This window comes from Ranitomeya imitator, chromosome 4, assembly GCF_032444005.1.
Source record: "Ranitomeya imitator isolate aRanImi1 chromosome 4, aRanImi1.pri, whole genome shotgun sequence".
In the NCBI taxonomy this organism is placed as follows: Eukaryota; Metazoa; Chordata; class Amphibia; order Anura; family Dendrobatidae; genus Ranitomeya; species Ranitomeya imitator.
In genome coordinates, this window is record NC_091285.1 from 319,526,938 (window position 1) to 319,552,882 (window position 25,945).

General features: G+C 40.0%; 1 protein-coding gene across 3 annotated transcripts in view; it reads left to right on the forward strand.

The window, feature by feature from the left end:
- CPED1 (cadherin like and PC-esterase domain containing 1) overlaps positions 1 to 25,945 on the forward strand; it is a 486,680-nt gene that overhangs the window by 448,232 nt on the left and 12,503 nt on the right. For all 3 annotated transcript variants that reach the window (XM_069764871.1, XM_069764872.1, XM_069764873.1), the window contains 3 exons: positions 2,266 to 2,486; positions 7,712 to 7,813; positions 9,028 to 9,115. In XM_069764871.1, coding sequence (XP_069620972.1) covers positions 2,266 to 2,486; positions 7,712 to 7,813; positions 9,028 to 9,115 — 411 coding nt within the window. The remainder of the gene's footprint in view (positions 1 to 2,265; positions 2,487 to 7,711; positions 7,814 to 9,027; positions 9,116 to 25,945) is intronic.

Sequence of the window (25,945 nt, forward strand, 5' to 3'; positions counted from 1 at the left end):
CCTACCTGTGCATAAATGTGAATTGGGTCTTTCCAAATCTGTTAGGAGGTAGAAGGTTTGTGGATGTAATCCGCGCTGCCCATTAAAATGCAGGACCAAAGATATCCAAATGAAGGAAAGTGGTTTTTATTTCAACGCGTTTCAAAGTTCAAGTGACTTCTTCCTCAGGAACACAACCACAGTGCAGATTACATCCACAAACCTTCCACCTCTTCACATCTGTTACGGTTGCCTATGGATCTGCTGCAGCTGATATTCTTAAAGAGATCTATATGTCATTACATTAGATGTATCAAGTTAGTGCAATTTGAATAGATCGCTTATTTTGTCCATCGGATAAGACCCTATGTGCGCTGCTTTCTTCTACAGTTACGTTCCTAATCTGTTAGAACATAGAGATACCCACTCTAGGGATCTTGGTGCAAATGTAGTCCGCTGGATGCGTTTTATAGATGATATATTTTTTATTTCGGCTGAAGGGGAAGGATCCCTTAAGAAATTTTAAAATAATATCAATAAAAATGATTTTAATCTTTAGTTCACTTTAAGTTTCAGTATTACAGCAGTTAATTTTTTGGATATCACGATATTTAGTGATAAGGACCATGTAGCCACCCAATCCTTTAATAAACCCGCAGATAGTTATAGCTGCATTTCAATACAAAGCTGTCACTTTCCCATATGGCTTAATAATATTCCCAGATGGCAATTTATGTGTGTCAGGAGAAACTGCACACACCTAGGAGAATCTAATATGGGAAAAAATACTTGCTATAAGGTTATGACCAAAAAAATTAGCAAGAACAAAAAAAAATACTGTAGAAAAAATGTCCAGGGAGTCCTTACTAAGTAATAAAAGTAAAAATCTAGAACAATCTAATAAGGATCATATTGACACCCACATTCCAATCATCGCTTTGCTCATAAAAGTCTGACGGTTTCTCAACAAAAAAAAAGTTAAAAAACATTGGGGCATTTGTAACAGGACAAGGTGATAAGGGATCCAATTCCAAAAAAATCTAAGTTTTGTATTTGGAAAGCAAAAAAGTCTAACAAATCACATAGCTAAAGTAAAAAATCTGTACATAAAAAGCAACTTAACCCATGCCTCTAAGTGAGGTTTCTTCCCATGCAAAAAAATGTGGGATGTGTCGTAGTGTTGGATAATCTAAACCAACACGTAATGTACTGAGACTGAGTCTCCGCAAGATAAATTGACATGCTGCGGTCTGGAAAGATGCACCGCATGTCCATCTTCGCAGGTAAGCTGTGGGCGTTGGTGCACCTATAGTGTATATGGGATTCCTTTAAATCCCATTCACTGTGCTGTAACATCTGCGGGATGGACGATGCGGATGTATGCAGCATCCAACCCGCAGCGTTTACTGTGGGAATCTACCCTTACTGGTCTGAATAGTGAGATTAAGCAGTTTGTGTATAGCCTTAATTAAACAATCACGTGTCCTGTTTAGGAGTAACCATAGGACAGTTTACTCTCACCTATAAAAGACTATGGACCCCTGGCTGATCGTAATCCCTGAGGAAGAGGACGCTACCTTTGAAACGCATAGGATAGAATAATGGACTACTGTTTTTTTTCCTGAAAGCAGCAGTCTTTTTTGGACTGTCTTAAATCAGTGCAGCCGGTCAGGGCACTGGAGTCACTTAAAGCACCATCGATTGAGGTCTGGCAGGTTATTCCCCCCAACATAGTGAATCATCTCTATGTTCTTACAGATTTGGAAAGACCCAGTTCACGTCTATGTACAGATAGGCAAAGGAAATTTTTTTGCAGGATTCTATGCATCTATCTAGAGTATAATTCCTTATTATATTTTAGCTAAATGTATTCATTTAGCTTCGGGCATAAAGAGATTCTTTATTGTATTTAGCCTTTATTTGCATTACTGTATCTCTACTATTTCCCTTGCACAATCTTGTTATGGTTTTCCTTCAACCTTTTGACTTTTCACTCTAACACCAGTGCCTCTTCAAATTCTGTCCAATCGAATGAATTTACCACAGGTGGCCTCTAATAAAGTGGTTGAAATAAATTAAAGATGAAACCTAGAAATAGGATTCACTTGAGCTCCATGTTGATCATTTTATGTATCATTGTTTCATTGTATTACGTGTTGACGGTTTAATAGAATACGATTATGGGAAAACACTGTCACAGAAAGCTCTCCTGTAAATACGACCTAATGGGTCTACATGGCAAATGTTGGTTAATTATGCAGTATGGTGTTTTGTTCTTATTTCGAGATTATTTTCATTGGAGATTCCACAAACAGAGGAATGATGTATTATCTGATGGAGAAAGTAAATGGAAGTCTAGACGAATGGCAGAAGATTCATGACATGAAACGCTATAACAACATAAACAGTGGAAGAACAACTATTAGTTACTCCTACTATCCACAGTTTTGGATTCACCTCCGAAAACGACCGACTTTTGAAGAAGCACTTGTCAAACTCATTAAAAGGTAGAGGTAATCTCATTTCATAAAGGGTATTACTTATTTGTGGTGCTTAGCATCAACATATTTTGCAGTGCTGCACAAAGATTAATAATTACTAAAATTCCTCCACAAACATTTAATCTATTGGTGTGTTGTAGTGTAAGGGAACAAAAGCACTAACAGGAAACCTTCAAGACATGGGGAGATCATACATATCTCATTGCAACAGTACTAAGCACTGATCCATCAGGCACACTGCACAAAGTTCAACTTATGATGTTATATCATGAAATACATGTTCAAGAACTATTAAGCCACGTTCCTACTTCAAGTATTTGGTGCATTTTTGATGTTGTAGATTCTCTGCAGCATTTCTGCACCTACAACGCATATAGAAAGTCTAAAAACACCCGTTAAAATGCCAAGTTTTTGTCATGTAAAATATTATACCATGAAGCATCATTTTAGAACTTTTAACATCTATAATTTCATCCATAATCTGTACAAATCCATTGAAAAAAGTCTAATAATTTTGATGAGGAAAATGAAAATGTCAAAACTAAATTTGGTTGCATAAGTGTGAACACACGCTTATAACTGGGGATGCGATTGTGTTCAGAATTAAGAGGAAAATAAAGGTTGCGCGATAATTAACCAAGAATGAAGCCTTGACATGGCAGTTGGGCACACATATATTGGCCAATTTATGCGCTAAGTACCTTCTTTTCTACAGTATTTTTCATAGCAAATTTTTGCAGATGAATATTTCTTAAATACTGTGATGCAGCGGTAGGACCATACGCAGTGAAACGGCAGTGACCCAAGCAAGTTCAAACAAAACATTTCTTTATTGTGTTACTTCACCCAGTCATTTAGCAATACATAGTAAACGGCTTCTTCATCCAGGCCAAAGGAAAATACACAGTCCAACAGAAATACACAGTAACCGGCTTTACTTTTGCAGTCCCTACACAGGCCAGATTTCCCTTTGTCCAGTTTCCCTGGGGCGACCGCCCGCCGATACCAAGTCTCTACTCACGCCGTGCACATCACGCTATCCTCCGGATTGCAGCCTGGCAACACAAGACAGCCCAGGACGCAGGGTGTCAGTTCCTTTTGCCCTTGTGTTGCTCCACACACAAATAGCTGTGTAGACAACTATTCTGTCTGCTTCCAAACCAACACTGACACACCTCCCCCTCTACTACAGGGCTTTTAATCAGTCACTGCTTCAGTATTCCAATTACAGCCACACCTGTGTCTGCAGTACGCCCTCACTATGCTTCCATGCACATTCTGGAGAGCACATACAGCGCCCCCTAGCTGTAACAGGGGTCACTGCCTCACAATACATAATATATCGTTTTTTTCTTTTTCCCCATTTTCTATGGCAGTAATGCATCTTCAACGTTCTAGAGCAGGGCTTCCCAACTCCGGTCCTCAAGAGCCACCAACAGGTCCTTATTTCAGTATTTTCTTAGTTTTGTCAGGTGATGGAATTCCTGCTTGTCCTGGTGATGCAATTATCACCTGAGCAATACTAAGGGAACCCTGAAAACATGACCTGTTGGTGGCTCTTGAGGACTTGAGTTGGGGAACACTGTTCTAGAGTAATCATTCTTGGTAAATTATGGTGCAACCTTTATCGCTTTTAAACTTATATGGTGTTTTTGGTTGATGCCTGTTCACACTAGCTTGGATGTGCTGGTCTTTTTTTCTATTTGTGTTCAGAATTAGCCAATCACACTTAAACTCATGTTAATATGATTTTCCTAACATTTTCTTAGTGGAATTTTACAGCAAAAGCCATGGTCCATGCACAGCCTACAAAGAGGGAAAGGGATTTCATTATTGAAAGTTATCAGTCAGGAGAAGGGTACCAAAAAAAATTCAATGGCATTAGATATACCATAGAACACTGTGAAGATGAGCATCAAGAAGTGACCCCTGGTGACACTAAGATGCGGTAGAGATACATCTAGGGACTTACATTACCTGCCATTCTCTTCTCTATGTCTCACTGGTATTGATACCCTCATCAAGAGGGTTATCAAGAAGTTTTTTACATTTGTCACAACAGGGACATTACCTTGAACTGGACGTCCCTCTAAAAATTGATGAAAAGACAAGAAGAAGGAGCTGCAGGAATATCTGGAAAGTATCTGTTGAATACTGAATGAGACTACACTAGCCAGAATTTTTCATGTGTCTGGCCTGAGGGGTAGGGTGTCACAGCAAAAGCCTTTGTTTACAAAGAAAAACATCCAAGCCCGGTTATGGTTTGGAAAAACCTACATCAAGTCTTCTGAAAGCATGTGGCAAAATGTGTTATGGTCTGATGGGATCAAGCTTGCACTTTTTGGCCATAATTTGAAAAGGTATATTTTGCACAAAGTCAACACCAAGTATCACCAAAAGAGCATACCATATCAACAGTGAAGAATTATTGTGGCAGCATTATGTTTTGGAGTTGTTTTTCAGCAGCTGGAACTGGGGCTGATGTTGAGGTGAAGGGGATTATGAACAGTTCCAAATATCAGTAAATTTTGCAACAAAACCTTCAGGTCTCTATTAAAATCCAAAAAGCTAAAGATGAAGTTGACAAGAAATTTCACCTTTTAGCATGACATCAACCCTAAGCATATCTCCAAATTATCAAACGAATGGCTTAGCCAGAAGAAGATTAAAGCTATGGAATGGCCCAGCCAGGTCATCCGATTGAAAATCTGTGGGTTGACCTGAAAAGGGCCGTACACTAGAGATGCCCTTGCTATCTGACAGGCTTGGGACACTACTGCAAGGAAAAGTAGGCAAAAGATTTCCAATTATCGATGTTTCATACTGAGAGACTCCTACCCGGGACGCTCCGGGAAGCTGATCAGGCTGGATGTGTCTTGGAGCTGAAGAGAGAAATAGGACAGAATCCCTCTCTAAAAAGAGCCTGCACAGCCTTGTGCAGAGAACCACAAGTATCAATGGTTTGTATGGAAAATGGTTGTTTTGTTTGACTGAGCTTGGGCAAGCTCAGCCATATATGAGTAGCTGGGGTCTGTTCTGTTTAGTTAGGGCAGGGCCGGCTCCAGGTTTTCGAGGGCCCCGGGCGAAAGAGTCTCAGTGGGCCCCCCCTTTAACACATACCCCGATTTATGATGCCCAGATACGGCAGAGAAATGTATAGTACAATGCCAGATTTCACTTCTTACATGAGTGACAGCTATTGTAAATTCTGCAGTGTATATATACAGGAGAGGTGCTGTGCAGTGTATATATACAGGAGGAAAGGTGCTGTGCAGTGTATATATACAGGAGGAAAGGTGCTGTGCAGTGTATATATACAGGAGAGGTGCTGTGCAGTGTATATATACAGGAGGAAAGGTGCTGTGCAGTGTATATATACAGGAGAGGTGCTGTGCAGTGTATATATACAGGAGGAAAGGTGCTGTGCAGTGTATATATACAGGAGAGGTGCTTTTCTGTTTTGAGTTTTTCTATGAAACAAAGACTTTTCTACATAAACAACGTTGTTTGGTTTTGCGGCCCCAACAGATCTGTGCTACAAAGTAACAGGCGGCTCGGGCATTAATGAGGGACCTGATACTGAATCCTTTCCACAAACCCTAATGACCCAATTAGTTCCCTGTCATTAGAAGCTCATTAAACGCCTCCCTGTCCCGAGCAGTATGGGGGGATCCTGCAGCCTACCCCCTGACTGCTCCATACCATACACTGCCCTCTGTCGCGCTCACTATTATCCTGTGCATTTCTCCGTCATCGTTACCCCATGTTACACTTGTCACCCCCCACTACAGAGTAGCAGGGCAGCCAATGTCACCCCCTCCCGGACCCTAATGGCAGCAGGAAATGTCTGCTCCTCTATTGGGTTGGAACCTGATTTAATCAAGGAATAATGTGGATTTGTTGCCGTGGCTGTAGGGGAAGGGTTAAGTGATGCCATGTCCAAGGTGGGAGCAGTGGCAGCTGCTGGGACCTGGACAGACACAACCAATGTTGCTGTGACTGCACAGTGTGATGTGGAGGAGAGAAGCTGAGACTCCGAAGCAGAAATCACCCACATGCCAGCACTGGGCAGAGTCCCTCCAGTCACCAGCCTGGGGCCACGGGGCCCCAACATACAGCCCACAGCTCAGTTTTATCCATGGCAGCAGCTCCCCTTCCTCCTGGCATCTGGTTAACCCCATTTATGCGGGTCGGATTGTTATCTTTAAGGTTCAGCAATAACCTTCATACAGATGGGAAGGGGTTAAGCTTCTTCCTACCCCACTGATGCAGGTTGGTGAGGAATGCATGTATTCTGGGGTTCTGGGTGAGCTGGGCGGCTGCAGGTTGCAGGCTGCTCTCCACCATCTCCTCCTCCAGACATCACCCACATTTTTAGGCAGCGGAGACAGACAGCAGCAGACTGAGCCACAAGTCCAACCACTGCTGGATACTTTAGTTTGCACTCACTCAGGCAATGGTAGGATGGAGCTCCTCCGGAATCTGCCTGATAATAAGTTCAGCACTGCAGCCAGCCAGGGGCTCTCTCCGCCCACAAACAGTCACACTGGCTGCGTTCTCTTAACCCCTATGTGTGCCTGCCTGGCTGCACTGACTGAGTGAGAAGATGCTTGTGTCAGAGCTGGCACATAGGGGTTAAGAGAACGCAGCCAGCAGTGACTTTGTAGGCGGAGAGAGCATGTTCTCCTGCTCTGCTCTCGCAGCTGTATCTATGATAGCGTGAGTGGGCCCCCCTCTCTCTCTAGGGCCCCGGCATTTGCCCAGGTGCGCCGGGTGCTGACGCCGGCCCTGAGTTAGGGCATGGACAAGGCTAGTGATTTATGTCTATGAGTTTGTTTTGGTGCTGTGCCACCTGTGGAAAGCAAATAAAAACTCCACGTGCTTTGACCAAAACTGCAATGCCTGTGTGAACGGTACCTAATGCCTATCAGAGGGAGTGAATCTCTACCGCACCAAATATTCATTGTGGGAGCTTAACCTTACAATGTCAAAATTTATATTGGTGCCAAAATATAGTTATTGGTACATAATGCATATTAAGTAATAAAGTTATATATTGATTGCAGTTTACTTACATAAATGAACTTTCTTTTATTTTTTCATTCAAATGTTTATTGCTTTTCACAACATTCAGTATAAAGATGTTTCCTCTTGCAGGATGTACACCAATTGTAAACTGGAATGGCATACATACTGTGCTATAAAGGAACTGGCTTTTATTTTTCTCTTAGATCTCATCCTCTTCAGAATACAAATCAGACCATTCTTGTTGTAGGTGGAGTACAATGGCTCAACACAGATCACCTACGGATTATTCAAAGAGTGTTGAAGAGGTAACAGCTAATTAAAGAACAAGATGGGTTTATGCTCTTGCCAAATCTGAGTATATAGTGGGATTTAACTTGTACTTCCAGAAATACAGAAAAAAATCTAATATTGCAGGGCTTGCACTATAATTGTTTTTCTAAATAACTTGCATAAGCGATTTTGCCCTCAATAGCAGTTTGGACTGATGGAGGTCTGGCCACTCTTCTAGTTCTCTGTCAACAGCGCTGTACACATTACGTTCTACAGCATTGGAGACAGAACTGCCGGGGCATACTGCTATGTGAGAAAAATAATTGAGATTTAGAAAAATGATTTAAAGCTAATTATTTAAGCTATTTTATTTGTAAATAATACATATGTGATTGAAGAGATTAGCAATGTTAATAAGCAATCTGCGAAATATAAATCAGGCGGCAGAGGCTTCAATGTGTCACATAGAAAAACTACTGATTGGAAAGAAAAACCGTAATCAGGAAAGATCAAGAAAGAAATACATGTGTGGCAATCATGTGTGGGTTTAATAGTTGCCATATTACTATTATGTTCTGTATTTGCTAGAAATTTGCTTCCATACTTTTTCTTTAAGACGTGAAATTCTTACTCTAATAAATAGATAGATTTCTATTGGTAAGGCTTTATGGACATGGTGGTATTTGAGATATGACAATATTGGTCAACCATTATCACACGTCTGAGTCTTTGTAAAAGATGATTGCAGCCAGGTATATTTTTCACTGAAATGCTATGAAATTTCGGAGAAAAGATCCAAATAGGGACCATAACTGGAGACCAGACAGTCCAGCATCACCACCAGTTGGCTTTTCCCAGCGTTGCTCTGGGAGATTGATAGATCTTTCCCACATGTATACATAGGGAGAGACCCAGTTAATAACCTCTAGAAACACTGAGAAGAGTCAAACGGGAGCGGCACTGAACTACTCTAGTCTCTGACTATAGTGCACATGAATCTAATAACAGGTTCCCTTTCAGTTTCTTAACAAAGATACCCGGGAGTTCAAAACATCATCATTGCTTTTCACATCTATTGCTGTCAACTTTTTTGTGTTTTATGACAATGGTCCAATTGGAGGTTTTCACGTTATGATTTCTGCATCCTATTGTGATCAAAATATTGGAAAGAACTGAGTGTGCTGCTGATCACATAAGTCGCATCTGTCTATTCATGTAATGGTGACTTTATTTTATTATGTTTCCCCAGGGAAAATCTATTGGATATATTGGTAATTATTAAGTCTATAGGGATGGGCTTCCATCTTCCTGTACATGGAATCCGTTCACTATCACCTGTAAGTGTAAAATACTATACCTGACACTTAATATCTTTTTCAGCTTTTGCACAAGTGTATAAAAAAGGTTTCATTTGAGTGTATAGGCATCATGGATCATAAAAAAATGCAAAATTCTGATATCATGCAACTAGATCTTAGACTGTAGTACCATGCAACTACTTGAGTTGGCTACACAAATATTCATATAGCATGCTGTATATTTTTTTCAGCTAGCGACATAATGTTATAAATCCCCCATCAATATGAAAAGAATTTTGTAGAGTGGGTTAATCCAATATTTAAACCTACAAATGAGCATTAAAGATGCTCACAAGCCACCCACAGATATTAAAATTCAAATATAATTTTATTAGACAATGTTAACCAAATATACATACATACATTTGGAATGGCAGAACAATAAAAAGATTGCGAAACGTGTGGTGTTTTATTTCATTAAAATACTTTTTTCTGCATGTGTGTTTGTTTAACCCTTTAATTACTATAGGATTAGTAATGGATAGTCTCCATTACTAAGCCAACTTAATGTCACCTTACAATAGCAAGGTGACATTATCCCCTTATTACCCCATATGCCATATGCTACAGGGCAGTGGGAAGAAAGAGGCTAAGTGCCTCACAAAACTGTGAGTTTTGTCTGGCTGGTTATCAAAATTAAGGGGGAACCCACGTTGTTTTTTTAAATTATTTATAGTGCAGGAGCGGCAGATGAAAACTTCCCATCCGCCGCTCCTGTTCTCACTGTAATTAACGGCTGTAGGTGTCAGATGATGAGAGCAGTTGTCCCATCAGCTGATACCAGTGATCGGAGGTGAAGTTTATACCGCCGATCACAGCTGAGTGCTCCTGCTGTCTTTTGGTGCGGCTCTCTGACCGGCGGGGAGGATTTCCCCGCTGATCAGAAGAGGTGTTTGCCGCTCTGTCATGCATATGACAGCGTGTCAAACACTGTAATGTCGGACCCCCCATTCAAGTGAATGGGGATCGGGTCCGCTCTGCTGGATGACAGGCTGCATGGACGCATCATGCAGTCTGTCATCTAGATGTAGCAAAGCCGAGTATGACGTCACATCCGGCTCTCCTTGACTTTTCTACAGCAAATACGCTGCAAGAAAAGTCAACCTTGCATATTTGCAGTGTTTTTTCACCATCCATTCAAGTCAGTGGGTGGAAAACTCTGGAAAAACGCTGAAAGAAGTGACATACCCTATGTAAAAAAAACGCTACAAAGCACAAAATACTGATCACACAAAAACCCAATGTGTGTGCATGAGATTTCTGAAAGCTCATAGGCTTTGCTGGTACTGTAAAAAGCAGATGAAAATTAGCATAAAAAAGCAGCAAAAATGCCCCATGTGAACTTACCCTAAAGCTCCAACTACTTGAGTTGGCATATACAAATATTTCAACAGTAGCAGTTTTTATGTTTACTCTATTGTGGAATAAAGGGCAACATAAGAATGTCATCACATGCTCCAAAAAATATTTCTAAGACACAAGTTTGTTTTCAAGATTTCTGTAGAAGATACAATATTAGGGTTATCATGTACCAACCTAATTACAAAACCTCTTTATTGTAAATAATGAGGAGTCCAAAATCACCACTGATAATACTAAAGAGAAAGATTTCAAGCGACAGTGTAAAAGAGTAATGATGTTCATCCTTCGTAGTCAAAGATGACCATGACTTCAGGGTTAGAAGAGAATTAGTAGTTATGGGTCCGGAGGTGGCTGATGAGTCCAATCCAGGCCCTAAAGGTTTGCCCACATACTTGACATAAGGAAGCAGATGTGGTCAGTACACCAGATTCTACTTGTGCCTTGCGGACAGCGCGCTTTCTTTTTGCATCAAAAATTTTGCTATCTTCAGCTGCATGTGCTCCTGAAGTGATCCTGCCCCACCAACCTGGACGATCCAGGGCATGCTCTTCCCATTCACTGGTGTTGGCTTCCAGGTTTTTGAGAGACACCTTAAGGCAGTCTTTATAGCGCTTCTTCTGCCCCACAACTGCTCGCTTTCCTTGGCACAGTTCTCCTTACAGCAGTTGTTTTGGTAGTCGGCAGTCAGGCATTCTGACCACATGTCCAGCCCACCTGGCTTGGACTTTCAGCAGGAGAGTGTAAAAGCTGCAGAGCCCAGTTTGTTCCAGAATTGCGGCGTCTGGGACATTGTCTTTCCACCTGATGTGGAGAAGTCTGCGGAGGCAACTCATGTGAAAATAGTTAAGCTGTTTAGCATGCCAGCTGTAGACTGTCCAGGTCTTGCTAGCATAGAGAAGTGTGGTGAGGACCAACGCGCAGTAGACCTTCAGCTTGGTAGTAAGGCTGAATCCCCTTCATTCCCAGACGTTCTTACGCAGTCTCCCAAAGGCAGCACTGGCTTTGGCAATTCTGTTATTAACCTCAGCGTCTATGGTTACTTCACGGGAAAGTGTGCTGCCTAAGTAGGTGAAGTTATCGACTGCTTTGAGGTTTTTCTCCTTCACTGTGATACGTGGCTCCTTGTATAGTTTCCCTGGAACAGGTTGATACATGACTTCAGTTTTTCTAATGTTCATCTCGAGACCAAAACTGTCGCAGGCTTGCAAAAACAGTCTCATGCACGTTTGTTACTGGGAAAGCCTCAGATTCATCTTCATAGTTCAGAACCTTCACCATCATGCCATCATGGAACTGCCGAATGATTGAGATGAACTTGCCCCTGTAGCCAAATTTTGCCATGATCTGCCACAGGCCGTCTCTACTGACTGTGCCAAAACTAGATGCATTGCATCCATTTTTCACTATTTTAAAGACATCCGTCGATACGTCGCATCGACGCATTCTGACGTCTGCCTGCCGACGGAAGTGTAAAAGAAGCCTAACGTGGCCAAACATTTAAGTGCACCTTCCTACCTACTTGTTTTACTCCTATCTCTGCCCTTCTCTAGCTCTATTAAGCCAGAGCTGTCAATTAAAGAAAGGGGAGAGTGGAGATAGAGGAAAACAAGGAGGTGGGAAAACATACTGAACTGTTTGATCACACCATTTGTGCTCCAAGCACCTGTACTTGGTTTCAACAGTCATTCTATGATGACAGAGTAAATTTAAGACCATTAAGACGTTGTATGAGCCCGTCATTATCCCAAATTCTTGGAATCCATTGTATCCCAGAAACCTTCTACAACAAAAATAAATGCGTAAACCTACAAATACATTCCTTAACCAATGTAACTAAGTTAATAATATCACTGAAAACATACACAACAATAATGCACATAAGTAGGGTTTTACAACGAAATGGGAAGTTAATGAACGTCAGTAAAATTTATGTTGTTTGTATTTTACCATAATATTTTTAGTGAAAATATTTATTGGTAATAAAAGTAAAGATATCTGTACATATGCAGACTTGTACAGCTTGAAAACCGCTTTGGTGATGCTTTCTGTGTCGGATTTCTTTAATCCATTAGAAGTGTAGATAAAATATATGAAATTGGGAAATGATGGCAAGTCTTATTTTTTTAATAGAAAGTAGTTTAATACATTATCATATTTTACCCATATGGTAAAGGAAAAATGCATTGGGGCAGATTCAGCAAACAGTTTTCACCAGTATTCTAGTGTAAACGTGATAGAAATATCTCAACATTTGGTGACTTTGGCTTACTTTACTCCAGTCATGGCTAGCCCCACACATCTTTTGAAAAGTTCGTTTAGCTTGAGCGGGAGAGGGCTTTGCTAAGCACAGCCAACAAATTTGTCCTATGTTACACCACAAAAGGGATGAAAATAACATTATAAATGTATGCCAGTCTACGTCTGATATAAAATTCTGGCCAGTGAGCATGACAGTTGAAAGATGTGTCAAATTAATTTACCCCTTCCTGACATTGGGCATATTGGTGTATCCCATTATCTGAGGAGTTCCAGGACATGAAAATACCAGTATGTCTAAGCAATTATGGGGCAAAGGAACTGTGGCTGGCGTGATCACAGCAGAAGCTCAATCTAGTCAGACTGACTCTGCAGGTCCAGCACCTCCTGCTAATTCAATCTTTGTATTGTTATCCACAGACTGAGAGTACCACTCCCATTTAAATGTTTTTCAGCACTGCAATAGTACTCTGTTCTAGGCCTTTATATCAACTACTTGTAATGATGGGCTGTGTGCTGTGATCTCCTATACACCAGCTGTAAGATCCAAAAATGTCTGCTGCCTTCACTGTCTTATCTTTTATAGTCTCTGTGATAATGCCTCCTGATAGGCTGCATTAGACCATGTGATGTGATAGCTGCAAGGCATTATAAAGAAACCTGCACAGCCGTCTCTGGCCTCATGAGCCTACTCTCTGGCAGATACTATCTTCAGCAATGTGTGAAATGATGCTGGATATTTTATTTTTTTATTTTTGCGATCCTCATCTCTACTAAATTTATATGTTTCCAAACGTCAAGATGTCTACAGATCAGTCCAACTCCGCTGATGTGATGCTTCCATCTTTAATATGGGCTGCATAAACAACTCACTGTTACATGACCTGCTTTGCTCATTGCTGTTGTAATGCAGGTGTCTGGATGCAACACACAGAGGCATGAGGCAGAAACAATCAGGGATTATTATAGCTCTATTTACAGTGGGTACGGAAAGTATTCAGACCCCTTTTTTTCCTCATTAATGTACACTCTGCACCCAATCTTGACTGAAAAAAACTGAAATGTAGAAACTTCCGCAAATTAATAAAAAAAGAAAAACTGAAATATCACATGGTCGTAAGTATTCAAACCCTTTTCTCAGTATTGAGTAGAAGTACCCTTTTCAGCTATTACAGCCATGAGTCTTCTTGGGAATGATGCAACAAGTTTTTCACAACTGGATTTGGGGATCCTCTGCAATTCTTCCTTACAGATCCTTTCCAGTTCTGTCAGGTTGGATGGTGAACGTTGGTGGACAGCCAGTTTCAGGTCTCTCCAGAGATGCTCAATTGGGTTTAGGTCAGGTCTCTTGCTGGGTCAGTCAAGAATGGTCACATAGTTTTCCTGAAGTGTCTCCTTTGTTATTTTATGGCAACCAGTCGTCCTGTCCCTGCAGCTGAAGAACACCCCATGATGCTGCCACCACCATGTTACACTGTTGGAATTGTATTGGGCAGGTGATGAACAGTGCCTACACCTACAGGTGTGGTTGCCTTTATGTTCAGCTATTTATTGGCATAACAGTTTCTCATTTTTTGTTTGTATGTAGTGTAACCACGTTATTTATATATATATATATATATATATATATATATATATATATATATACTTTTTGTATGGTTAAATTTGATGATTTGCTCCTCATCTGGTCATAGCATCCGTGCGTGGCACTAGTGTTGCCTCTCTTTTTTCATTGTTTCTTTTTACTCTACGTTCTTATTGTCGCATTTATATATTTTTTAATAAGTCTTTTCAATAAAAATTGTTAATTTTAGCTCAAGTGTCCATCTTTTTTTGGTTTCTTATAAAACGTATTATGGCGGAGCATTTACTCTGGTTGCCCTCCTTATTGGTTTATTAGTCTGCCATAAAGGCCCGACTGGTGGAGGGCTGCAACGATAGTTGACTTTCTCCCGTCTCCCTACTGAATCTCTGGACCTCAGCCTCAGTGATCTTGGGGTTCTTCTTTACCTCTATAACCAAGGCTCTTCTCCCACGATTGCTCAGTTTGGCTGGACTGCCAGGTCTAGGAAGACTTCTTGTGGTCCCAAACTTCTTCCATTTAAGGATTATGGAGGCCACTGTGCTTTTTAGGTACCTTGAGTACTGCAGAAATTTTTTTGTAACCTTGGCCAGATCTGTGCTTTGCCACAATTCTGTCTTTGAGCTCCATGGCCAGTTCTTTTGACCTCATAATTCTCATTTGGTCAGACATGCACTGTGCGCTGTGAGGTCTTATATAGACAGGTGTGTGCCTTTCCAAATCAAGTCCTATCAGTTCAATTAAACACAGCTGGACTCCAATGAAGGAGTAGAACCATCTCAAGGAGGATCACAAGGAAATGGACAGCATGTGACTTAAATATGAGTGTCTGAGCAAGGGTCTGAATAATTATGACCATGTGATATTTTTCTTTTTTTTATAAATTTGCAAAAATTTCTACATCTCTGGGGTGTTTTTTTCAGTCAAGATGGGGTGAAGAGTGTACATTAAGGAGAAAAAATGAACTTTTTTGAATTTACCAAATGGCTGCAATGAAACAAAGAGTGAAAAATTTAAAGGGGTCTGAATACTTTCCGTACTCACTGTAAATACAGTGATTTAAAGTAACTGTAAACAATTAGTGTTAGTAATAGTAACTAGGCAGATTACCATTCAAACACGGATAAAAATAAACTTGGAAAAGCAAAGGAAGTCTTTATCTTTCTTCAATGTTCTGTTCACAACAGTGGTGCGCCCGTTTGTGGGAGCCACCACGTAAGTTCTTTAGCTGCAGTTCTGGAGGGGGTCAGCAGGTTTTCCTGCTAGGCCATAAGTCTTTCTCTGAAGTAGTCTATCAAAGCCCTGTTGAGCCTCCTACACACCAACCGGCCACCTCCCAATCTGAGACCCTAATCCCAGCTGACTCTGGTACCGTAGAGGATGGCTGGAAGTGACGGCCCTGCTCACACACACTGTCCTTCCACAATCGCAGGCATGTATTGCCTGTTGCAGTCTCCACACGCATCTTCTCGGCTTTACCCCGTCAACGGAAGTATGTCAGGATTAAATTGGCATTGACCAGGCCTCGGCTCCTGATGGGTGATGTCCGGTCTCTTGAATTTTACTGGCTTGCAGCACAGATCCTGGTCCCGACTAGCGCAGGCAGAACTCAGAGTCCTCCTGTATGGAATCCGGGCCTTGTCAGGTGATGGCTGACACCTTGCATAGGCTTTCTGCTGAGGCCTGTTACGCTGGCCTCAGCGACATCTCTGGAGTGCGGCTACTCCCCTCTCCTCTCTGCGCTTTTATATCAAAGAAGTCCTTCCTGTAGGTCACCTGATCAGGTCCAGCACCTGAATTTGCTCCCCCTGCAAATCTTCCAGCACCATTTGGTTCCTCTTGATTTCATCTGGCCAGCAGATGACAGTCTCTTCATTAATGGCACATCCTGCAAGGGCTCTTCAGGGATTTCACTGCTTCTTATTACACTGTTATAAACAGAAATTGATGTCTAAATATAATACATGATGGCATGGCTAAAAAAATGAAAACCTTCAAGCAATGCTCCTGCACTATCCAAAATTAAGGGCATAGATTTGATCGACACCCACTGGAACTGTGGAAAAGTATGCAAAAACACACCTAAGCTTTGGCCTGCACTGAGTTATGTTAGACATTACAAGAGTTCAGAATGGAGATGTTTGTCTGGTTTGAATACAGGTTGTGGGTTTATAAAAGGGAGTAGAAGAGTTTATAGCAATATTAATGAAAGTAGATATTCAGCTTAAGCCCTTAAAATTAAATGAAAGTACCAACATAATACTGACTAATGGTCCACAGAAGAATAATTGCACAGTGACATGTTTACAGACTAACCCTACAATGGACAAAACGCTGCACATCTGGAGATAAAAAAGCGTATGTTCCATGCCTGTTCCCAATTCCCTAACAGTACACAGTCTCCTGGATTGGTTCCGGTTTCGGCCACAGATCATCTTATCAGATGCAATGTCAGCTGATGTAATTCATGTATATAGTTACAGCACAACATTATAGAACATGCTTTACTGGTGCAACTTGCAGCATAAATATCTAATGAAGCTGACATACTAGAACTAGCCTCCTAAAATGAGTGGTGCCATTATTTATACACACATAGCGTATGTGGTATAATTGAGTTTGGCCCATCACTCTGATTACTTGTACAATATAATGATTACTAATATAATATTAGTGCAAAGTATTTTACTTTATTCTGAGTTGGTTGTACCTGTAGGCAAACTAGTCCACTGGGAGAAAACAGATTGCACAGAGAAACATTTTTGTATCTAGACATGCCCCATTCACGCATCTTTCACGCACCATGGATGTGCATTTGAATGATGTTAACGTTTTCCAAAATATGCTTTCTGGGAGATATTAAGATGATGAAGTATGAAAGATTTCCCAACCCTTCCCTGAGTCCCGTATAGTTGGCAGGTATGCCTATCGGTACATACAAGCATACAACACTTAGAGGGTGGCCTTTATAGCATTTTATGTGCTATACAATATATACCTACACCCTCCTCACTTGTATATCCGGCACTTTCTGCCTTTCTGTAGTATATATATATATATATTTATATATATATATATATATATATATACTGTATAAATATATATAGAACTGTAGGTGCTGGACATGCATGTGAGGAGGCTGTATGCATAAATTATTTAGCATACACAAATAGTTTAGCACTTAAAAGGTATATATACTATATATAAGTAACCTGTATATATACATATACCTTCAGCTACAGTAGGTTCAGTCACTACACTGGCCCTGTTTTGTGTGTATCTGATGAGGCAAAGAGTTTTTGGCTTCCCCTCGAAAATGATCACCCAGATGTTGCTCCGACTCGCCCTAACGGCATCACTTCTGACCATAGTAAAAAAAAAAAGATATACTGAGTAGTTTGCATCAATTGTGACTCTTTTTTATAATTAGAAATGGTATTTTTCCTAAGATACAGTACCTCTGAGTTTTCCTAGAGTATTTTAACATTTTCTTCTTGCAATATGTTGTGTCTGGCTCAGGGATTTATTAGCAGGATACATAACACTCCTATAACCTCTTTATCATTTACAACCTTCTCATGGCCTATTGGTAATTGACACTGTTGTGAAAAATGACTTATTTAATATCTTTTTTTGAGCCTGCAGTTAAAAATTAGCCTCTTAATATGACCCCACTAAAATCCATAATCAGACCACCAACATTTCAACCAAACATCTCCGTTATTGAAGTTTTGCTGCAGATCTTTTTACTGCATAATACAAGCCATGAGGCAAACCGAATCCATGTGGCATATATCAAAATGATTTTCATATGTTGTATATTTCCATGTAAAATATAAGTCTGTGTTACAAGTCAGTAGTAATCTGAGCCACATGTTCATCATTTGCGCGCTGTACTCGAATGCTAGACAGGCTATCTACCATTTATATAATCATGTCAATTCAAATATATCTTAAAGGGTTAACATCTGACAGTACAGTCATCAAATATAAAAAAATAGAATGATTGCAGTCTGTTGCACGGCTTATATTTTATAACATTGCGTTGTAACTCTGCCCATATGTCTAACACTGGCTTTGCTCCATGTGTACAGAAAAGTGGTCACATAACGCATCCAAGGTGACTAGCAGACACATTCCCGACGCTGTGTGCTCCGTATGACCAAACAACCACACAGTAAACACCCCAAGAATGTCTGCATTCAGGAGAATTACATCACTTTAAGTGATACCAAATTATATGGCATTACCCAAGACCTAAGTTGTCTCCTTAGACACACACACACATCACCAATATATTACTACTATATAGTCTGTATGGAGATATAATCAGCAAGGCTCCATGGCTCTATGCTAAAGACATTACATGTATTATGTCTGCGCCTCGCTTGGAAGCTCTCTGACCTGAACATCATGGGTGACGATAAACCAGTAGAGGGAAGTCTAGTTGATGTCAGTATGTCTGCAGCACGTGATTAGGTTTCTGCATTGCAACGTTTTGACTTGCTGTAAACCATATGTTTAATAGTTTTGGTTTACAGTACATTTGTTATAGGAAAAATTATGAAATTCATTTGATATCTTTATGAAGTACCAATATTTATTTTGCGTTTCTAAAGTAAGACATTTATACTGTATGCATTCACATTAGCCTTAGCACTCGTGAAGCAACTGATACCCTACACAAAGCCATAGTTTGGATTTCCTTAACCCTGGAAAAAGGTTTAGTCCTAAATCTAAGGGCTCGTTCAGTTGAGCAGATTATATTGATGTGCGCTATCCGAGTACAAAACTGAAACTGATCATGAATATTTAAAATCGCTGATGTTAAATAAGGATGCCATGCGTATATCACATGGATGGTAGACAGATGACAATACGGATGAAAATAGTTTCAGTTTTCTGGATGAAAATTGGACAATTTTTTTATATCCTCGCCTAAAGACCATGTATAAGGCAAAGAAGCATGTCAGCAGCATATTCTTTCCTGCAACCTGATCCAGTAGCCCGGTTCTAGATAGACCCCATCAGACTTACACACCATGGCCAGTTGTAATTCCAATTTTGAACACTTTTCAAAGGTAAAGGTGACCTTTTGCATGATTCAGACATTACTGTATATACAGTGGAGAAAATAAGTATTTGATACACTGCCGATTTCACAAATTTTCCCATCTACAAATATTGTACAGGTCTGTAGCTTGTATCATAGGTATACATGAACTGAGATGGTATGATCAGGAATAGCAGCGTTTTTGATGCAGCTCACTTGCACTGCATTCAAACCACTGCATTGTACATAAGAAGCTCAGTAAATGGGATTTATAGAAATCCCATGCCCACGATGCTTCTATTTAATGCTGCATAAACTCACTCATGGTGCGGGTTTACGAGCTGCAGCTTGTCAATTTCTGTTGCAGAGACTCTAGTCTCTGCAACAGAAATTTACACAATAGATAACTATTGGATGCGGCACCTATCAACCAGCAAAAATTGTGGCTCTCACAGACCTCTTAAGGTTAACTAAAAAAAAGCCCTTCTCTGCACTCATTACCTGTATTAATTGTACCTGTTTGAACTCGCTACCTGTATAAAAGACACCTGTACACGCAATTAATCACACTCCAACCTCTCCACCATGACCAAGACCAAAGAGCTGTCTAAGGACATCGGGGACAAAATTGTAGAACAGCACAAGGCTGGAAAGGCCTACAGAACAATAGGCAAGCAGCTTTATGAGAAGGCAACAATTGTTAGCACAATTTTTAGAAAATGGAAGAAACACAATATGACTGTCAATTTTCTTCGGTCAGGGGCTCCATGTAACATTTTTTCTCATGGGGTAAGAATTATTCTCAGAAAGGTCAGGAATCAGCCCAGAACTATATGGGAGTATTTGGTCAATGACCTGAAGAGAGCTGGGACCACAGTCTCAAATATTATTGTTAGTAACACACTACAATGTCATGGATTAAAATCCTCCAGGGCATGCAAGGCCCACCTGCTCACACCAGCAGATGTACAGGCCCATTTGAAGTTTGCCAATGACCATCTGGATAATCCAGAGGAGATATGGGAGAAGGTCATGTGGTCAGATGAAACCAAAATTTTACTTTTTGGCATCAACTTCACTTGCCCTGTTTGGAGGAAGAAGAAGGATGAGTACAATCCCAAGAACACTGTCCCAACCATGAAGCATGGTGGAGGAAACATCATAGTTTGGGGGTGCTTTTCTGCAAAGGGAACAGAATGACTGCACCGTATTGAAGGGACAATGGATGAGGTCATATATCACGAGATTTTTGCCAACAACTTCAATCCTTCAGTAAAAGCATTGAAGATGGGTCATGGCTGTGTCTTTCAGCATGACAATGAACCGAAACACATAGTCAGGGCAACTAAGGAGTGGCTCCGTAAGAAGCATTTCTAGGTCCAGGAGTGGCCTAGCCAGTGTCCAAACCTAAATTCAATAGAAAATCTTTGTGGAGGGAGCTGAAACTCAATGTTGCCCAGTCCTGAAACTTGAAAGATCTGGAGAAGATCTGTATGGAGGAGTGAGCCAAAATCCCTTCTGCACTTTGCAAATTTAGTCAAATGCTACAGGAAAAGTCTGACCTCTGTAATCGCAAAGGCTTCTGCATCAAATATTAAGTTCTGTTTTTCTAGTGTATCAAATACTTATTTCATGCAATAAAATGCAAATTAATTATGTAAAAATCATACAATGTGATTTTCTGGATTTTATTTTAAGATTTTGTCTCTCACAGTTGAAGTGTCTCTACCATAAAAATTGCAGACCTTTCCATTCTTTGTAGGTGTGAAAACTGGCAAAATCGGCAGTGTATCAAATACTTATTTTCCCCCCTACTTACACATCTAACCAGACTATCCTCTAGATGATGAGCCTACCGTCAAATTAAATTGCCATAAAAGTAAAATACTTTCCTTATTTTAGTCTGGCAAATATCTACAGGTCCATGGGAATATTTGAGAACTCAATATTGCATTACATTTACATTTTTACTTTTTAAGAGAATCAATAATGTCACATATTGATATGGATATGGTGACTGGAATATCAATTACATTTTTGTAGACACCTTAGGATCACATAATTTGCTTGGTAATATGTTGCGCTATGTCGGTGACATTTTGATTGCAACCACACCACCAGGAAAACATACAATATCTGAAACAGACATCACATTGCTTGGAGGAAACAGAAGTAAAGCTGTTCCCAGACAAATGTCAGCTTATGCTGTCGGAAGAATAACCAGGATTATGCATTGAAACATTTAAACGGACAATGAAAAATTACATTGTCATCTTACCTTCTTTACATTCTAATAACTTGGACTTTACAGAGAAATAAATGCAAATTATTCACACTGCTGTTTAGAGAAGACCATAAGCAAAACATTAATTGCAGATGTGTCTATTAGAAACATTCTTGGATTCTCAAAAGAATGGAGCAAGAAAAGAGAGTTATGAAATATGAACATGCAGTCTTTAAGATGTTACAGTAATATTGCTAAATCTCTCTGCCAGAACAGCAAGAACAAGATATTGTAATTCTATGGACGCTTGAGATAAACACGGTCTAAGAACCCAGGAGGTAGTTTTTGGGTATAGTGGAATACAGAGTCCAGAAGTCATCTGCTTTTTAAATTGTAACTGTTAGATGAACTTATCTGTATCCGCTTCTGTCTCTGGCGCCTCTTTCACTCTCCCCTTTCCATAGACTTTTATAAACAGCAATGGTCAGCTAGTGTCTCTGTGAACTGACAACCGGCTTCTCTGATATCAGATTTTACCAAAGAATCTGCCAATCATCAAGAAGTTAAGTCATGTGTTCTCATCTATTCTTGTAATTTCTTAGGAACATCGTTCTGAGCTGGACCAGACGACACACTGATATTTCAGAAGCTCATAGTGATCACATTCAAATGCTACATATTACAGCACATTGGGTGAAAATGTATTTGGTCTTCAAAAATGTAATGTCATCAGAGGACACAGATATTTGGGATGACAAATAGTGTTGCTGTGATGTTTGTTGGTTAAGTCTCTTCATTGTCAGCAATCACCCATCAGCGGAAGGAAAAAAACAAAAACCCTGGTTCCGTTTACCCAGTAACCAATGGATAAATCAGTAATTGGAAGCATATTCAAAATCAGGAGCATTTATTGCAAGCCCTGAAGATACACACTGTAGACTAGATCCCAACACAAATGTTGACATCTTGTGAACAGGCTTCATTTGAGCTGCAATATGCCAAGCACACATTTAAGATTTCCATCTGGTATCTGTTCTAGTCACATCATATCACTTGACAGGTAGAAATCTTTCTTTTTATGTTTGATGAAATTGTGACATCTGGGATGGTTTTATTCATTGCTAATTAGGATAAATCCCATTACAAACTCCGACAAAACTAATTCCATGAATCCACTGAAGGTCATCCACTTCTTCCTGTACAAAGGACTGGAGACAGCACTGATTGTCTGATCAGAGAATTTGCTGACATCTCTAGTTTCTCATTTCCAGAATCAATTTGTTTACTGCCAGGCTAAGTACATTTTACAATGTTGCAACTTTTGGGCATTGATTGTACATTTCATTTCACAGACATTCTTTTTCCTCATTTTACATATTAATTTGTCTAAAAAATGTCTTATCCCTTCAACAATGATCAATGTAACTTTTTAAATGGTATCGTGAGCTTTTTTGTTCTAAAAAGAGTTCTCCAGTAAACAAAAAGAGAGAGAAAAATGTATGAAAAAAATCCGTATTCTAGGTGCCTTGAGCATGTCGGTAATAAGCTTCACATTGCTGTGACCTGCAGATATCTACGTGGCAGTCATTTTTATGTACTAGGGATTAGCCTCCCTATACATACAAATGTTATTTTATAATTAAAGGTCACTAGGAATTTATTCATGAAGACTAGAAATCAGCGAATCTTTTGAAATTTGAATTTGCCAGCTTTGACAAATGTTTTCAAAATATTTGATTTGCTGCAAATCAATTTTTCGCATATTGAAAGAATTGCTCCAAGCCTCCAATAGCTGTGACACTATGACACTGTGAGGTCTACCAAGACTATTTACAATCCTTTTCAAGACACAAAGAGGAACCTGTAATGAAGCTTGGCAGCTCTTAATAGGGCTTCTACAGATAGGCTTTGCCCAAGCCATTCCATTTAGCAAATCTCAGGAGAACTATTGCGTTCACCTGTTAACCCCTATACTGGGATCTGGGCTTATGCAGGGCCTCTGGGTTATGTGCATGGAGTGAATGCTGGCCAGTAGAGTGAGTTGGTGCAGAGAAGAGTCATCAAGCTGGCAGTTAAACGTTAGCTGCTGGGGACATAAATATGAAGTTGCCCTGCTCAAAACTCACAGCAAAGAGGTGATTATTACAACAGATAATCTGCACCTTGCAGTAAGACATGGACAGGACAACAAATTCAAGCCAGACTCATGCAGAACAGTATGGTGACTGCATCCCCCAACACCTTTGCAAATGCAAGCCCAGGTCTGCCTAGTAGGAAAGGCAGAAGTTGTAGGGCAGGGTTCAAATATGGATATAAAAGAATCTAAGGAATATATGGGTATGAATAAATGCATGGTAACTAATCTTCAATGCTGTACTCTCTGTACAATATAATTAGTGTTTTATGGCTTTTTCACACTATCTCTATGGCTAAGCTTTCACATCCTATCGTAATCCAGATTGATCCCAAAATGGCTGCTGCATTCCCTGCCTCTGGTTTTATACAGTCTATGATTGGCTATGCTATACCATGTGATGTGACTGGTGCAAGACATCACGGGGTAGCCCAACCAGCTGCCCCAAAGTCATGTGAGCCTTCTCTGTCTGATGTAATCTTCTGTAATGTGTAAAATAGAGGTGACCATTTTAGGCAAGTAGATAGGCTAGCTTATCTACTGGCTAACACGGTACCAAGATACATTTTAGGCAATTCATGCAAATTGAATCACAAATTGTTTGAATATGCTGAGTTCAGCGAATTCTTACAAATGTTACATATAGGAAAGATATATATCTTGGTACTGTGTTAGCCAGTAGATAGAAAAATATTTAGAATTGAGAGTCCTCAGTGGTTGATACCTTTTAATGGCTAACTGAAAAGATGGTAACAACTTGCAAGCTTTTGAGACTACTCAGGCCTCTACATCAGGCATAGACTAATAGAAATTTTGAAGAAACACATATTTATGCACAATACAGCCCAAAAATAATGCCATAGATGAGACAGGTGGGGGCATCACCAAACAGAACAAGACCCAAATCAGAGGACAATAAAACATTCACACTCCTTATCTATGAACTGTTCCAATATTTAAGGACACAACTGTTTATCACTTTCACATAATGGTAGTTCTGCTTCACATCACCTGCATAAATATGTGATTCTTCAGAATTTGTATTAGTCTATTACTGATGAAGGGGCCTGAGTAGTCTGAGTAGTCTCGAAAGCTTGCAATTTGTTACCGTCTTTTCACTTAGCCATTTAAAGGTATCAAACACTGAGGACTCTCAATTCTAAATATTTTTTTCTACAAATTTTACACACATTCAATTCCCAACAAATCTATTCATACATTTCTAATAATGACAAATTCTTTATTTTTATTTATATTTCCAAAGAACCCCTTTACGTTAGTTTGGCTTGGTATGACCTTAGCTACTACTATATATAAGCATTTCTGTACATCATGCTTATTATGTTTTTTTAATACAGTTATTATTTATTTAATTCTTGTCACCTAGTTAATACATAGTACGGATGAAAAAAAAAACACATTTCTATGAAGGGGTTGGAAAGAACAAGGCAAAGGAGTATAGGTGCATCCATAATGCATAATCCAGTCTACCTTACAGAGCAAATGTTTCCTTCCTGTTCCTGATCTATATATATAATTGTCTAAGGGTTTTTCCGTCTGTCTGTCTTTCTGTCTGTCTGTCTGTCTGTCTGTCTGTCCTGGAAATCCCGCATCTCTGATTGGTCGAGGCCGCCAGGCCTCGACCAATCAGCAACGGGCACAGCGACAATGATGTCATAAAGGACGTAGACATCCCGCGTCTCTGATTCAGCGACGGGCACAGTATCGACGTAGATGTCATAATGGTTGCCATGGCGACGATGATGTCATAAAGGTTGCCTCGACCAATCAGCGACGGGCACAGTCTGCCGCGAATTCTGGAATCATCATTGTCCATATACTACGGGGACATGCATATTCTAGAATACCCGATGCGTTAGAATCGGGGCAACAATCTAGTCATCAATAATAACCTACATCAACATTCAGAATAGGAACGTTACACATGCACAAAGTGTTTACAATTTCTTCTTAAGAAGCCTCTAACCTTTTTTTAAGCCATGGATTGTTCCCACCATGAACCGCTCTTGAGGTAGACTATTCCACAGATTACCACTTCATATGGAATGAAAGCCTTGTCTCCTCTGGATATTAAACATTTCTTTCTCCAATGCACTCTTGTTTTTTGAGGGGGTATAACACGAAACGCTTTTGACCATTTTTTTTGTATTCGTCATTTATGTACTGGTATAAGTTAA